This window comes from Mobula birostris, chromosome X, assembly GCF_030028105.1.
Source record: "Mobula birostris isolate sMobBir1 chromosome X, sMobBir1.hap1, whole genome shotgun sequence".
In the NCBI taxonomy this organism is placed as follows: Eukaryota; Metazoa; Chordata; class Chondrichthyes; order Myliobatiformes; family Myliobatidae; genus Mobula; species Mobula birostris.
In genome coordinates, this window is record NC_092402.1 from 5,648,584 (window position 1) to 5,661,083 (window position 12,500).

General features: G+C 49.7%; 2 protein-coding genes across 3 annotated transcripts in view; one reads left to right on the plus strand and one right to left on the minus strand.

The window, feature by feature from the left end:
* The window catches only part of LOC140191848 (junction plakoglobin-like), an 89,035-nt gene extending 78,999 nt beyond the window's left edge, over positions 1-10,036 (plus strand). The window contains exons 8-9 of the mRNA XM_072249639.1: positions 5,588-5,926; positions 9,896-10,036. Of these exons, the coding sequence (XP_072105740.1) occupies positions 5,588-5,926; positions 9,896-10,036 (480 nt within the window). The remainder of the gene's footprint in view (positions 1-5,587; positions 5,927-9,895) is intronic.
* LOC140191688 (cytosolic 5'-nucleotidase 3-like) overlaps positions 9,595-12,500 on the minus strand; it is an 88,288-nt gene continuing 85,382 nt past the window's right edge. For both annotated transcript variants that reach the window (XM_072249331.1, XM_072249332.1), the window contains one exon: positions 9,595-10,184. In XM_072249331.1, the coding sequence (XP_072105432.1) occupies positions 10,047-10,184 (138 nt within the window). In that variant the 3' untranslated portion in view covers positions 9,595-10,046. The remainder of the gene's footprint in view (positions 10,185-12,500) is intronic.

Sequence of the window (12,500 nt, forward strand, 5' to 3'; positions counted from 1 at the left end):
TACTAAAGCCACATACATTCTCTTCAAAGCTGAACAACTTGCTCCCCATTCCCTACCAGTCAAACATCTCATCACATTTATTACTTTTTTACATTTCTCCTCAACTTTCCTGATATGGTCTGCCCATGTTAATCGTGAATCAAATATAACTCCCAGAAATTTAAATGATCTAACCCTTTCTAATTCAATCCCATACATCCTTGACTTCTTCCCTACCTCAACTCCTTTCCTGGTAAAAAATACACTTTGAGTTTTATCTACTGAAAATCTACATCCCCTATCATAACCCCACTCCACCACTTCATCAATTGCTTCTTGTAGTTTCCTGATTATATGGTCCATGTTCCTGCCTCTTTTCCACAAGGCCCCATCATCCGCAAACAGTGACCTACCTATATCCACTGGTACCTTTGTGAAGACATCATTGATCATAATGATGAAAAGTAACGGGCTAATCACACTACCTTGAGGTGTGCCATTTTCCACTATGTACTGTTTTGATAATTCTGATCCAATCCAAACTTGAATTTTTCTACCAAACAAAAAATCTTTAATCCGATTAAAAACTCTCCCACCAACCCCCATCTTGTGCAGTTTAATTAATAATCCTTCCTTCCACATCATATCATAGGCTTTTTCAATGTCAAAGAACACTGCCACTACTGACTCTCTATTTGCCTGGGCCTTCCTTATTTCAGTCTCTAACATAATCACTGAGTCCATGGAATTCCTTCCCTTTCTAAAACCACTCTGATAACTTGCCAGCATTCCCCTTTTCTCAAGCTCATACGACAACTTTTCTGTTATCATCCTTTCCATTATCTTACACATACTTGATGTTAATGCAATTGGTCTGTAGCTAGTGGGTTTTGACAGATCCTTGCCAGGCTTCCTTATTGGAATTACTACTGCTTCTTTCCACGCACTTGGTAATCTTCCCTCCTCCCACACTCTGTTATAAAAACTTCAAGAGCGCTCCTTCTCCTAGATTTTTTAGCATCACAGAGCATATCAGATCTTTCCCTGGGGAGGTTGGTCTCGATCTCTTTATTGCTCTCACCATTTCTGCCAACGTAAATGGATCATCAATTATATCATCTGTTCCTTCCCTCCTGTTTACCACGCCTGGGTGTTGGCTCATTGTTCTTTCCCTTCTCCTTCTCCCTTCTTCAGACAAATTTTCTGAACTGTGTATCAGTACAAATGACTTGACCATGACCTCAGCCTTATCCCTACTGGAGACTGCAGCTTCCTCCTCAGATATCACTACTGGATATTCCCATTCCCTTCTATCTCCTCCCATCCTCTTAATCATTCCCCATATCTCTCCCACAGGTGTTGTTCTTCCTACCTTGTCGCAAAAACTCCTCCAACTTGCCCTTTTAGCTTGACGTATAGTTCTTCTCACCACTGCCTGTGCTTTCTTATATTGAACCAAATGCTGCATATTATGGGTTCTTTTAACTAGCCTGAATGCTCTATTTCTGTTTTTTACAGCCTGACAACATTCCTCTGTCCACCATGGTACCAGTCTTCTATTCATCCTATTTTTACTCCTGGATATAGATCCTTCTGCTGCCATGATAATTGCTGAAGTCACCTGACTGTTTAATTCATCTACATTTCCAGAAATATCAATCTTTGTCAACCCTTCTTCACTCAACTTCTGGAACTTACCCCAATCAGCTTTTTCAAACACCCACTTTGGGGTTCCGCCACCTGGTCTTACTTCAACTCTTTCACCCACTGAACACAAAACTGGGTAGTGATCACTGCCTACTGTCGAAGCAGTCCAAACTCCCCAGTTACTAATGCCAGCCAAGGTATTAGACACTAACGTAATATCTAACACTGACTCAGTTCCTGTTGTTATATCTATCCTTGTGCTGCTACCATCATTCATACACACCAAATCCCTTTCTTCCATCAAATCTTCAATTAACTTTCCATTTGGATCTGTAATCTGATCCCCCCATATTGTGCTATGAGCATTGAAATCTGCACACCACACTACTTTATGTCTGTTTTGTCCTTGTACCTTTAATAGGCTGTCCAAATCCAACCTTTTACATGGATTGTATTAGTTAATTATAACTACTCCCTCCCCTCTCTCCCACACTTCCACCACTATGTATTCCTGATCATCTCCTTTTTCCAGTACCCTATATGGTATACCTTGCTTGATTAACATAGCACAACCCCCTCCTCCCCCTAGATTTCTATCTTTCCTTATCATTGTATATCCATATACCACAAAGTCTAAAGCTGGCTTCAACCAAGTTTACTGAATACACGCTACATCCAGTTTTACAACCATTTCTTTAATAAAGTGCTTGAATTCCTGGCTATTGGCCAGTAAGCTCCTTGCATTCCATTGCAAAAGAATCACCATAATTAGCATTAACCAACTCATGACACTTCCTGGCTTGACTGATTACTGAGGTTCTCCCTCACTTCCTCCCATGTCAGTCCTACTAACCCTAAATGGTTTACTGCTGCTTTGACCACCAGCTGAATTTTGTCACTTTTTGACTTTACCTCAGCAGTACTATTAATCACTCCTGCAATGAATGTTACTAGAGCCTTTTTGTCTACATAAATCCTGTCATTTGTTCTTTGTTGCATCTCTCGTATCCCTATTGCTCCCTGTTCATTAGGAACATTATTCTGTTCTCTTGACATTCTTACAGCTTCTGCATAAGTGATCTTTCTTTTCACTCTTATTTCTTCAATTTTAGTCTCCCGTCTCACAACCTCACACCCACTATATGCAACATTATGAGCTCCTCTACAATTGCAGCATTTTGGTTGAACTCCTGTTCCGCACTTTCCATATTCATGATCACCCCCACATCTAGCACATCTCCTCTGCCTTTTACAGTTTTTAGCCACGTGTCCAAACCTTTGACAATTATAGCACCTCAGTGGCTTTGGCACATACACCCTTACTGGGTAGCTCATGAAACCCAGGAACACCTTCCTTGGCACTCTTTCTTCTTCAAATTCAATCAATACAGATTCACTTTCCTTTTTCACTCCCTCCTTTGTTGTTTTCAGTCTTTGAACATTCATTCCTTTCCCTCCTTTGATATTCCTCTTTATCTCCTCCATATTTATACTCATTGGTATCCCCGTGATCACTCCTTTACAACCACTGTTTTGTGCTCCCACCCTCCCAGTGTATTCCACCTTGCATTTTCCTATCTCTTTTAGCTTGAGTGCTTTCTCAAGTTGTTCCTCATTCGCACATCTTACCAATAAGTTGCCATTATTAAGGACTTTTGCAAATATTATTTCCTCTATCTTATTTGTCGGAGTTGTTGTTAGCACAAACGGGTTAATTTTCTTCATATGTCCCTGAGCCTTGTCATTAAACCTAATTATGACAACACCTCCTCTCTGAGCTTGTTCATCTTCCTCACTTTCAGAGCTTTCTCCACTATCATTTCTTATTCTTTTATTCCCTTTGTCTTGGTTTTTATTCATCCCACCCCTCACTACCTCCTCATTCCCTTTATTTCTCCCTTCACAATAATCCACCTCTCCCCAGCTGCCTACCTCTGGTCCCAAGTCTCTATCCCTCTCCTTCTCCACTTGCTTTCCCTCAACCCCGCCTCTTATCTTGTCCGCCATTACCAGACCCACACAACCCCCTCCCAGCAACTTCCGTTCCTTCCCCACTCTCTTTCCCTCAACAGGTTCCAAAACACACTCACGCATCAAGCAAAACACAGCCAGCTTCCAGTCAAGGAGCCATTCAGCAGCCAGCTGGTTCAACCATCCGTTTAACAGCTCACTTAATCACGGGACAGTTTACAATGACTAATTAACCCACCAACCGGGCAGTCAATTGTCTGCCGTGTGGCGAAACTACACTTGATCTCTCTCGCATCTTGACCTGCTAAGCCCTGCTCTGGCCCACCGCAGTGGGGCGAGAGGTGACCTGATCGACCACAAGGCACAGGAGCAGAATTAGGGCCGTTCAGCCCGCCGAGTCTGACGGCCGATTGACTATCCCTCTCAGCCCCGTAACCTTTGACGCCCTGACTCACCGTGAACCGACCGACCTCCGCTCTAAGTGCACCCGATCCCTCAGCCCCCCGACCGCCGTCCGCGGCAACGGATCCCGCTTACTGACTCGCTGAAGAAACTCCCTCTCACCCGAGGACTTGAGTGTAGGCACGAATGCTCTGGCTGATCAAACAAAGGAGCACCGAGTGCGGATGAACTGGTCAGAACGAGAAATCACCCATTCCATCATGGCTGATTTAACCCCGTTCTCCCGTAACACTGAATGCCCTCAATAATCAAAGACCTATCAACCTTGGCTTCAAGTACCCCCAGCGACCTGGGCTCCACAGCCGTCCGTGGCGATGGATTCCAACCGACTCTCACCACCCACCTTCTGGCCGCAGAAATGCCTCCTCTTCCCGAACTCTCGCCAGTGCCAGCCCGATTGGGGGGGGGCGGGGGGAGCCAAAACTGCTCACGGTACTCCAAACGCCGTCCATGTCAATGGATTCCGGCAGACTCACCATCCTCTGCCGAGATAAATTCTTCCTCTGCTCCGGTCCGAAGGGACGTCCTTCCGTGATGGTACTGGGGTCAAAGCAACACTCACAACACGCTGGAGGAACTCAGCAGGTCGGGCAGCATCCGTGGAAACGATCAGTCGACGTTTCGGGCCGGAACCCTTCATCGGGACTGAAGAGGGAGGGGACAGAGTCCCTATAAAGAAGGTGGGGGGGGGGTGGGAAGGAGAAGGCTGGTAGGTTCCAGGTGAAAAACCAGTAAGGGGAAAGATAAAGGGGTGGGGAGGGGAAGCAGGGAGGGGATGGGCAGGAAAGGTGAAGGAGGAATAGGGGAAAACACAATGGGTAGTAGAAGGAGGTGAAACCATGAGGGAGGTGATAGGCAGCTGGGGGAGGGGGCAGAGTGACATAGGGATAGGGGAAGGGAGGGGGAGGGAATTACCGGAAGTTGGAGAATTCTATGTTCATACCAAGGGGCTGGAGACTATCTAGACGGTATATGAGGTGTTGCTCCTCCAACCTGAGTTTAGCCTCATCATGGCAGTAGAGGAGGCCATGTATGGACATATCCGAATGGGAATGGGAAGCCGATGGGTATGTCCATACATGGCCTCCTCTACTGCTGGTAATCAACTTCCGGTAATTCCCTTCCCCTATCCCAGTTTCACTCTGCCCCCTCCCCCAGCTGCCTACCACCTCCCTCATGGTTCCACCTCCTTCTACTACCCATTGTGTTTTCCCCTATTCCTTCTTCACCTTTCCTGCCTATCACCTCCCTGCCTCCCCTCCCCACCCCTTTATCTTTCCCCTTACTGGTTTTTCACCTGATACCCACCAGCCTTCTCCTTCCCACCCTCCCCTCACCTTCCTTATAGGGCCTCTGCCCCTTCCCTCTTCAGTCCTGACGAGGGGTTCCGGCCCGAAACGGTGACTGATCGTTTCCGCGGATGCTGCCCGACCTGCTGAGTTCCTCCAGCGTGTTGTGGGCGTAGCTTTGACCCCAGCATCTGCAGAGTATTTTGTGTTACTGACCCGCAAAGCGCTGAACTCCAAAGAAGGCTTCAAGATCACAAGAGCAGGATCGGGCCATTTGGCCCGTCGAGTCGGCTCCATCCCGGCCGATCGAGGGGGCGGGGGCCCTCTCAACCCCATTCTCCTGCCCGCCTCCAAAACTGAACGCCGATGGTGCCTTTCGAACTGGACTGACCAAGTGTTGTGTACGAGTTGGGCTGGATCACGGGCCAGGAACAAGCGATCCATCTGCCCGACTTGAGAACAAGCTCCGCTGCTCCCCAGAGATGGAGCAGCGGCTTGCGAAAGGGAGTCAGAGCCGGCACGACCGAAAGGCCCGGCCGCTGACCACGGCTGCTCCCAGGCTGCGAAAGCAGAAAATTGTGAGTCCCACACCGGCCTCTCCAGCAGGCTACAAACCCCCCCCCCCCGCCCCCCCACACACACACACACACACACACACACACACACACACACACACCACCACCCTTCCCCCGCGGGGAGGGGGGGCATGAGACTCGACTCGAGGGATGGCGATGCCAGGGCAAAATGGCAAGAGATCCAGCGGCCAGGCTGGCACATCGGGTGAGGCGGCATCTGCGAGCTGCCCCCAGGAACAGCTTTGGGTGTGTTGATTCTGAACCACAAGCGGCGCATTTCGCCGTATGTTGCAAAACACGGATCGAGTGGACAGCCGGAGGCTTCCTCCCAGGGGGAGAAAATGGCTCATATGAGGGGGCGAAATTTTAAGGTGATTGGAGGAAAGTATGGGAGGGGGGAGGGAATACTCAGAGAGCGGTAGGTGCGCAGAATTGCGCCCTGAACTAAGAAAGGACGCTCTGACATTGGAGAGGATCCGCAGGGGGTTCTCGAGGAATTAAAGGGTTAACATATGAGGAGCGATTGATGGTTCTGGAATTTCGAAGAATGAGTGGGATCTCATTGAAACCTATCTAATATTGAAAGACCTAGATGGAGTGGATGTGGAGAGGATGTTTCCTATCGTGGGGGAGTCTAGGACCAGAGGGCACAGATAGAGTGGATGTGAAGAGGGTGTTTCCTATCGTGGGGGGGTCTACGACCAGAGGGCACAGATAGAGTGGATGTGGAGAGCGTGTTTCCTATACTAGGACCAGAGGACACAGATAGAGTGGATGTGGAGAGGATGTTTCCTATAGTGGGGGAGTCTAGGACCAGAGGACACAGACAGAGTGGATGTGGAGAGAATGTTTCCTATAGTGGGGGGAGTCTAGGACCAGAGGACACAGATAGAGTGGATGTGGAGAGGACGTTTCCTATAATGGGTGGAGTCTAGGACCAGAGGACACAGATAGAGTGGATGTGGAGAGGATGTTTCCTAGGATGGGAGAGTCTCGGACCAGAGGGCACAGCCTCAGATTAGAGGGATGATGAGGAGGAATTTCTGTAGCCAGACAGTGATGAATCTGTGGTATTCGTTGCCACAGATGCCCGTGGAAGACAAGTCATTGGGTGTATCTAAAGCGGAGGTTGACAGGTTCTTGATTAGTTGGGGCATCACAGGTTACGGGGGGAAGGCAGGAGAATTGGATTGAGAGGGAACAATACATCAGCCATGATGGAATGGGGCAGCTGTTTTATGGGCCGAATGGCCTGATTGTGTTCCTGTGTTTTACGGTCTTGTGCTGCTTATTCCCCGAATTTATATACCCGGACTGTCTCCATGGCGACGTGACCCAGTAAGTTTCCCAGGCAACTGATGACTCTGAGCTAGGCACACCGTTAAATCATTTAATTCACCGCAAAAGATTTCTCTACAAATCACACGCTTCAGCCGCGCCGGTGGGTAGAGGGCTGACTGAAGAAGCGACCACCCGCTCGTCTCGTAAACAACACACCTGGCTTGTGGCAGGTCTGCTGAGACACACCCACACACACACACACACACGGACACAGAATGTGCTGGAGGAACACAGCAGGCCAGGCAGCATCGCTCTCGGGATCTCCAGGAACGGGCGGGGTCCAGAGGTACCGAGGGTGGGGGGACGCAAGGGTGAGACACACGAGATTCTGCAGACGCTGGAAGCCTTGAGCAACACGGGCGGGCCAGCCCAGGCACACCCAAAAATGCTGGGAGGAACTCGGCATCTGTGGAGGGGAATAAACAGTTTCGGGCAGAGAACTTTTTTCAGCCAAACACACAGAGAAAATGCCGGAGGAACCGTCACAGTTCAGGCAAACATCCATTGGAGGGGAATAAACTCTTGGTATTGCACTTGGGAATCATTCAATAGTTTTGTTAGAGGGGGTGGTGGGAGGGGGCGTGTTAGAGGCCCCTTAAATCTGGTGGCAGCGTGTACCGGGTCGTAATTACCCCATGGATGAAAAATCGTTCCACGTATCTCCTCTGAACCCCCTTATTTTAAACTATGTCCTCTGGTTTAAAACGATAGAGGTTCTGCAGATGCTGGAAATTTTGAGCGACACACACAGAACTTGCTAGAAGAACACAGCATCTGGGGGGGCGGGGGGGGGTGGTATTTCAGACTCTGCGTCGGGATACCTGAATCATTGACTGTTCCCGTCCACAGCTACACACACACACACACACACACACACACACACACACACACACACACACACACACACACACACAGACACACACACACACACACACACACAGAGACACACACACACACACACACACACACACACACATAAAAACACAACAGACACACATAGAAACACAACACACTTAAAAACACAACAGACACACACACAGTGCTGGAGCTGGTCAGGCAGCATCTATGGAGGGGGATGAACAGTCGACGTTTCAGGCTGAGATCTTTCATCAGGACTGGACCACACCACCAGTTCCAGAACAGCTACTTGCCTTCATTCAGTCCCCGATCAGTAGTTTAGTAACACTACGAACTCTTTGCATTAAAATGGAAACTTTTTGGACATATTTTTTGTTTGTTTTATTAAAAAGCCACACCAGTCGAGTAGAAGTCCGTTCTCTTCCCACGGGTGTGGACTACAAAAACCCACCCTGCCTGTGACAGGACAGTAATTTGTGAGGAGAAGACATTCCTGCTAACACCCACATCTATCACTCAGATTTTTAAAATTATTTAATAAAGGCTTCCAGCCCTTCAACCTATGCCACCTAGCAATCCCCCAATTTACTACCAGCCTAATCACGGGGACAAGTGACAATGACCAATTAACAACGTCTTTGGACTGTGGGAGGGAACCGGAGCACCCGGAAGAAACCCACGCGGTCACGGGGGGAAGAACGCACAAACTCCATAAAGGCGGCGGCGGGAATCGAACCCGGGTCACAGGTGCTGGGAAGAGTTGGGCGAACCGCTAGGCTATCGTGCCGCCCCACCCCTTTCATCCAGGGGTTGGATAGGACGGGTGAGGAGGACCCGTGTCGATTCCCCTCCCTCTCCTCCATTCAGGGCCCCAAACAGTCCTTCCAGGTGAGGCAACACCTCACCTGCGAATCTATATCCGGCGCTCCCGGTACAGCTCCCTGGTACGTTGGTGAGACCTGGTGTAGATTTGGCGTGTGGGGTTGGTGGGGGGGGGGGGTGGACTGCGTTGAGTTATTCAGCTCCATCCACAAAAGGCAGAATTTCCTGGCGGCCAGCCGTTTCAATTCCTATCCCCATTTCCCATTCCGATCTGTCAGTCCATGGCCTCCTCCGCTGCCACGATGAGACCACTCACAGGTTGGCGGAGCAACCCCTCATATTCCGTCTGGGTAGCCTCCAACCTGATGGCAGGAACATCGATTTCTCCAACTTCCGGTAATTTTCCGCCACCCGCCTTTCCTCTTTCTCTATTCCCCTCTCTTACCTCTTCTCCTCATCTGCCTATCACCTCTCCCTGGTGCCCCTCCTCCTTCCCTTTCTCCCCTGGGCCCGCTCTCCCCTCCCATCCGATTCCTTCTTCTCCAGCCCTTTGCCTTTTCCACCCATCTCCTCCCAGTTTCCCATTTCCTTCCCCCTGGCTTCACACATCACCTTTCAGCTTGGCCTCCTTGCCCTCCCTCACCTTCTTTTTCTGGCACCTCCCCCCACCCCCCAAACTTCCTTTCCAGTCCCGATGAAGACTCTCAGTCAGAAGCATCGACTGGTTATTCCTCTCCATAGACGCTGCCTGACCTGCCGAGATTCTCCAGCATTTTGTGTGTGTGTGTGCGTGTGTGCGGTTTGTTGTGGGTTTCCAGCGTCTGCAGAATATGTTTATCCTAACCCCTCCCTATGGGAAAATTAATCCCACTGTAAAACACAAAATGCTGGAGGACTCCTGGTGATGAAGGTTCTTGGTTCAAAACGTCGACCCTTTCGTCCTCTCCATAGGCGCCGCCTGACCTGCTGAGCTTTCCCTCCAGCATTTTGTGTGTCCCGCGTTTCTGCGCAGGGGAGCGGCGGCTTCCTCGAATGAAACCGCCGGACGTCTCGCCAAGCCCGGGTGAGCAGAGGGAAGCCCTTGCCTCGTGAGCGTGCGTCTCTAGCTCTCCCCGCCTGCGTGCAAGGATGGGGCGGGCTGCAGGACGTGATCCAGAATTGCGTTCACCACCTCCAGTGTCTCGTCGTTCACCAGGACGATGTCAAAGGAGGCCATGTATTTCTCCAGGAACTGATCGACCTGCGGGCGCAGAACAGAGGAAGAGTATTGATTTAAAATTTTTATTTAAATTTAGAGATACAGGCCAACGAGCCCCCGCTGGCCAATTACACCCCAATGGCCGACTGGCATGTATATCTTTGGTATTTGGGAGGATGGGCTTCTGGTCTTGTCAGAATAGAGGGGCGCCCATTTAGAATGGAGATGAGGAGGAATTTCTTCAGACAGACGGTGGTGAATCTGTGGAATTTATTGCCACAGGCAGCAGTGGAGGCCAAATCGTTGGGTGTATTTAAACCCAAGGTTGGTCATTCATTATTGACCATGTCATATGACATCATCATTATGTGCCGTGCTGTGCCATGTGACATCACCATTATGTGCTGTGGTGCATGAGGTGGGCGATCACGGTGTCCATGATTGTTCTTGGCAAATTTTCCTACAGAAGTGGTTTGCCATCGTCTTCTTCTGGGCAGTGACTTTACAAGACGGGTGATCCCCCAGCCATTATCAACACTCTTCAGAGATTGTCTGCCTGGCGTCAGTAGTCGCATCACCAGGACTTGTGATCTGCACCGGCTGCTCATACGACCGTCCACCACCTGCTCCCACGGTTTCACCTGACCCTGATCGGGGGGCTAAGCAGGTGCCACACCTTGCCCAAGGGTAACCTGCAGGCTAGCAGAGGGAAGGAGAGCCTTACACCCCCTTTAGAAGAGACCTATCTCCAGCCCGCCAGGTTGATAGGTTCTTGATTGGATTATAAAACCATAAGGCATACAGTAAGTAGGAGCAGAATTAAGCCACTCAGCCCATCTAGACAGAGTGGATGTGGAGAGGATGTTTCCTACAGTGGGGGAGTCTCGGACCAGAGGGCACAGATAGAGTGGATGTGGAGAGGATGTTTCCTATAGTGGGGGGGGGGGGGTCTAGGACCAGAGGGCACAGATAGAGTGGATGTGGAGAGGATGTCTCCTATAGTGAGGGAGTCTAGGACCAGAGGGCACAGATAGAGTGGATGTGGAGAGGATGTTTCCTGTAGTGGGGGAGTCTAGGACCAGAGGACGCAGATAGTGTGGATGTGGAGAGGATGTTTCCTGTAGTGGGGGAGTCTAGGACCAGAGGACGCAGATAGTGTGGATGTGGAGAGGATGTTTCCGGTGGGGGGGGGGGTTAGTATTGGGAAGGGTTCACTCCTCTCTGTAGTTTCTGATGTTCCTGCGCATTCGAATTGAAATTGCCGCACCGGGCTTCGACAGTACCAGGCAGGAACCCCAGGCGCCATGTCCGCCTGTCCTGTTCTATCCAACCCCTGCACAGAACAGGTAGATGGCAGGTGCGGGTTTCCGCAGGAGCGCCTTCCCCTCTCAAGGTAGCTGTCCTGTCGTGGCGGAGCCCAGAGCCGCGGCCAGCAAATGGAATTCTACGTGGCTAGTTTTTGATTTCGGACAGTTGGGAGAGTGGGGGGTTTGGCAACATGACATTTATTTATTTTTTAATTTGGAGGGGCCCTTCCGCCCCTCTGAGCCGCGCTTTCCCGCAGCCCAGCGATTTAACCCCTCCCCCCCCCCAATCACGGGTGAATTTACATTGACCAATTTACCCACGAATTGGATGGGTGGGGGAGGGAACCGAAGCAGGTGGGGGAAACCTTTGCACGCACACAGAGGGGAGGGAAATTGCCGATCCGCCGGTACTGAACACAATGGCGGCGCCAGAGATTTTTTCTTGCTGGTGCTACAGTGGGGCTGAATGATTCAGTGATGGTGCTGAGGGATGTGCCTTATGGTAATATGTATTCGCAAGGCCAGACGCGTGGCGTTCAAAAGTCAGTTTCTGGCATTATGTGCCTACTATAAATGCCTCTGTTGATTCTCAAGCAACAACAATTGATAGATCTAATACAGAAGTGAACTGTGACAGTGTTAACAGCATCAGAGACAACCCGGGCTACACAGAGCATAAACAAACAAACTAACAGAGCATCCGACCCACAGCGCACAATGTGAATCACACACCAATCCCGCAATCAGCGTCAAATGCGTGCTTTTCAACTGAAAAACACACTAACCCACAATGTCAACTGCTAGTCCCATTACATAGACAGACAATGCCAAAAGATACATCGTTATTAAAGTCAAATAAGGCAAACAACAGATGCAAGGCTTTACCAGGAGTTGGACAAATCGTACTCTGACCATACAATACCTCAATTAATTTGGCTACTGAATTTAAAACAAAAATCAACAGAATCACCGCTTGGAAGTCTAAGCAAAACCAGTAGGCTTAATAGCAGTAAATGCAATATTTTAGGATTTGCAGGAAACATAAGAACTA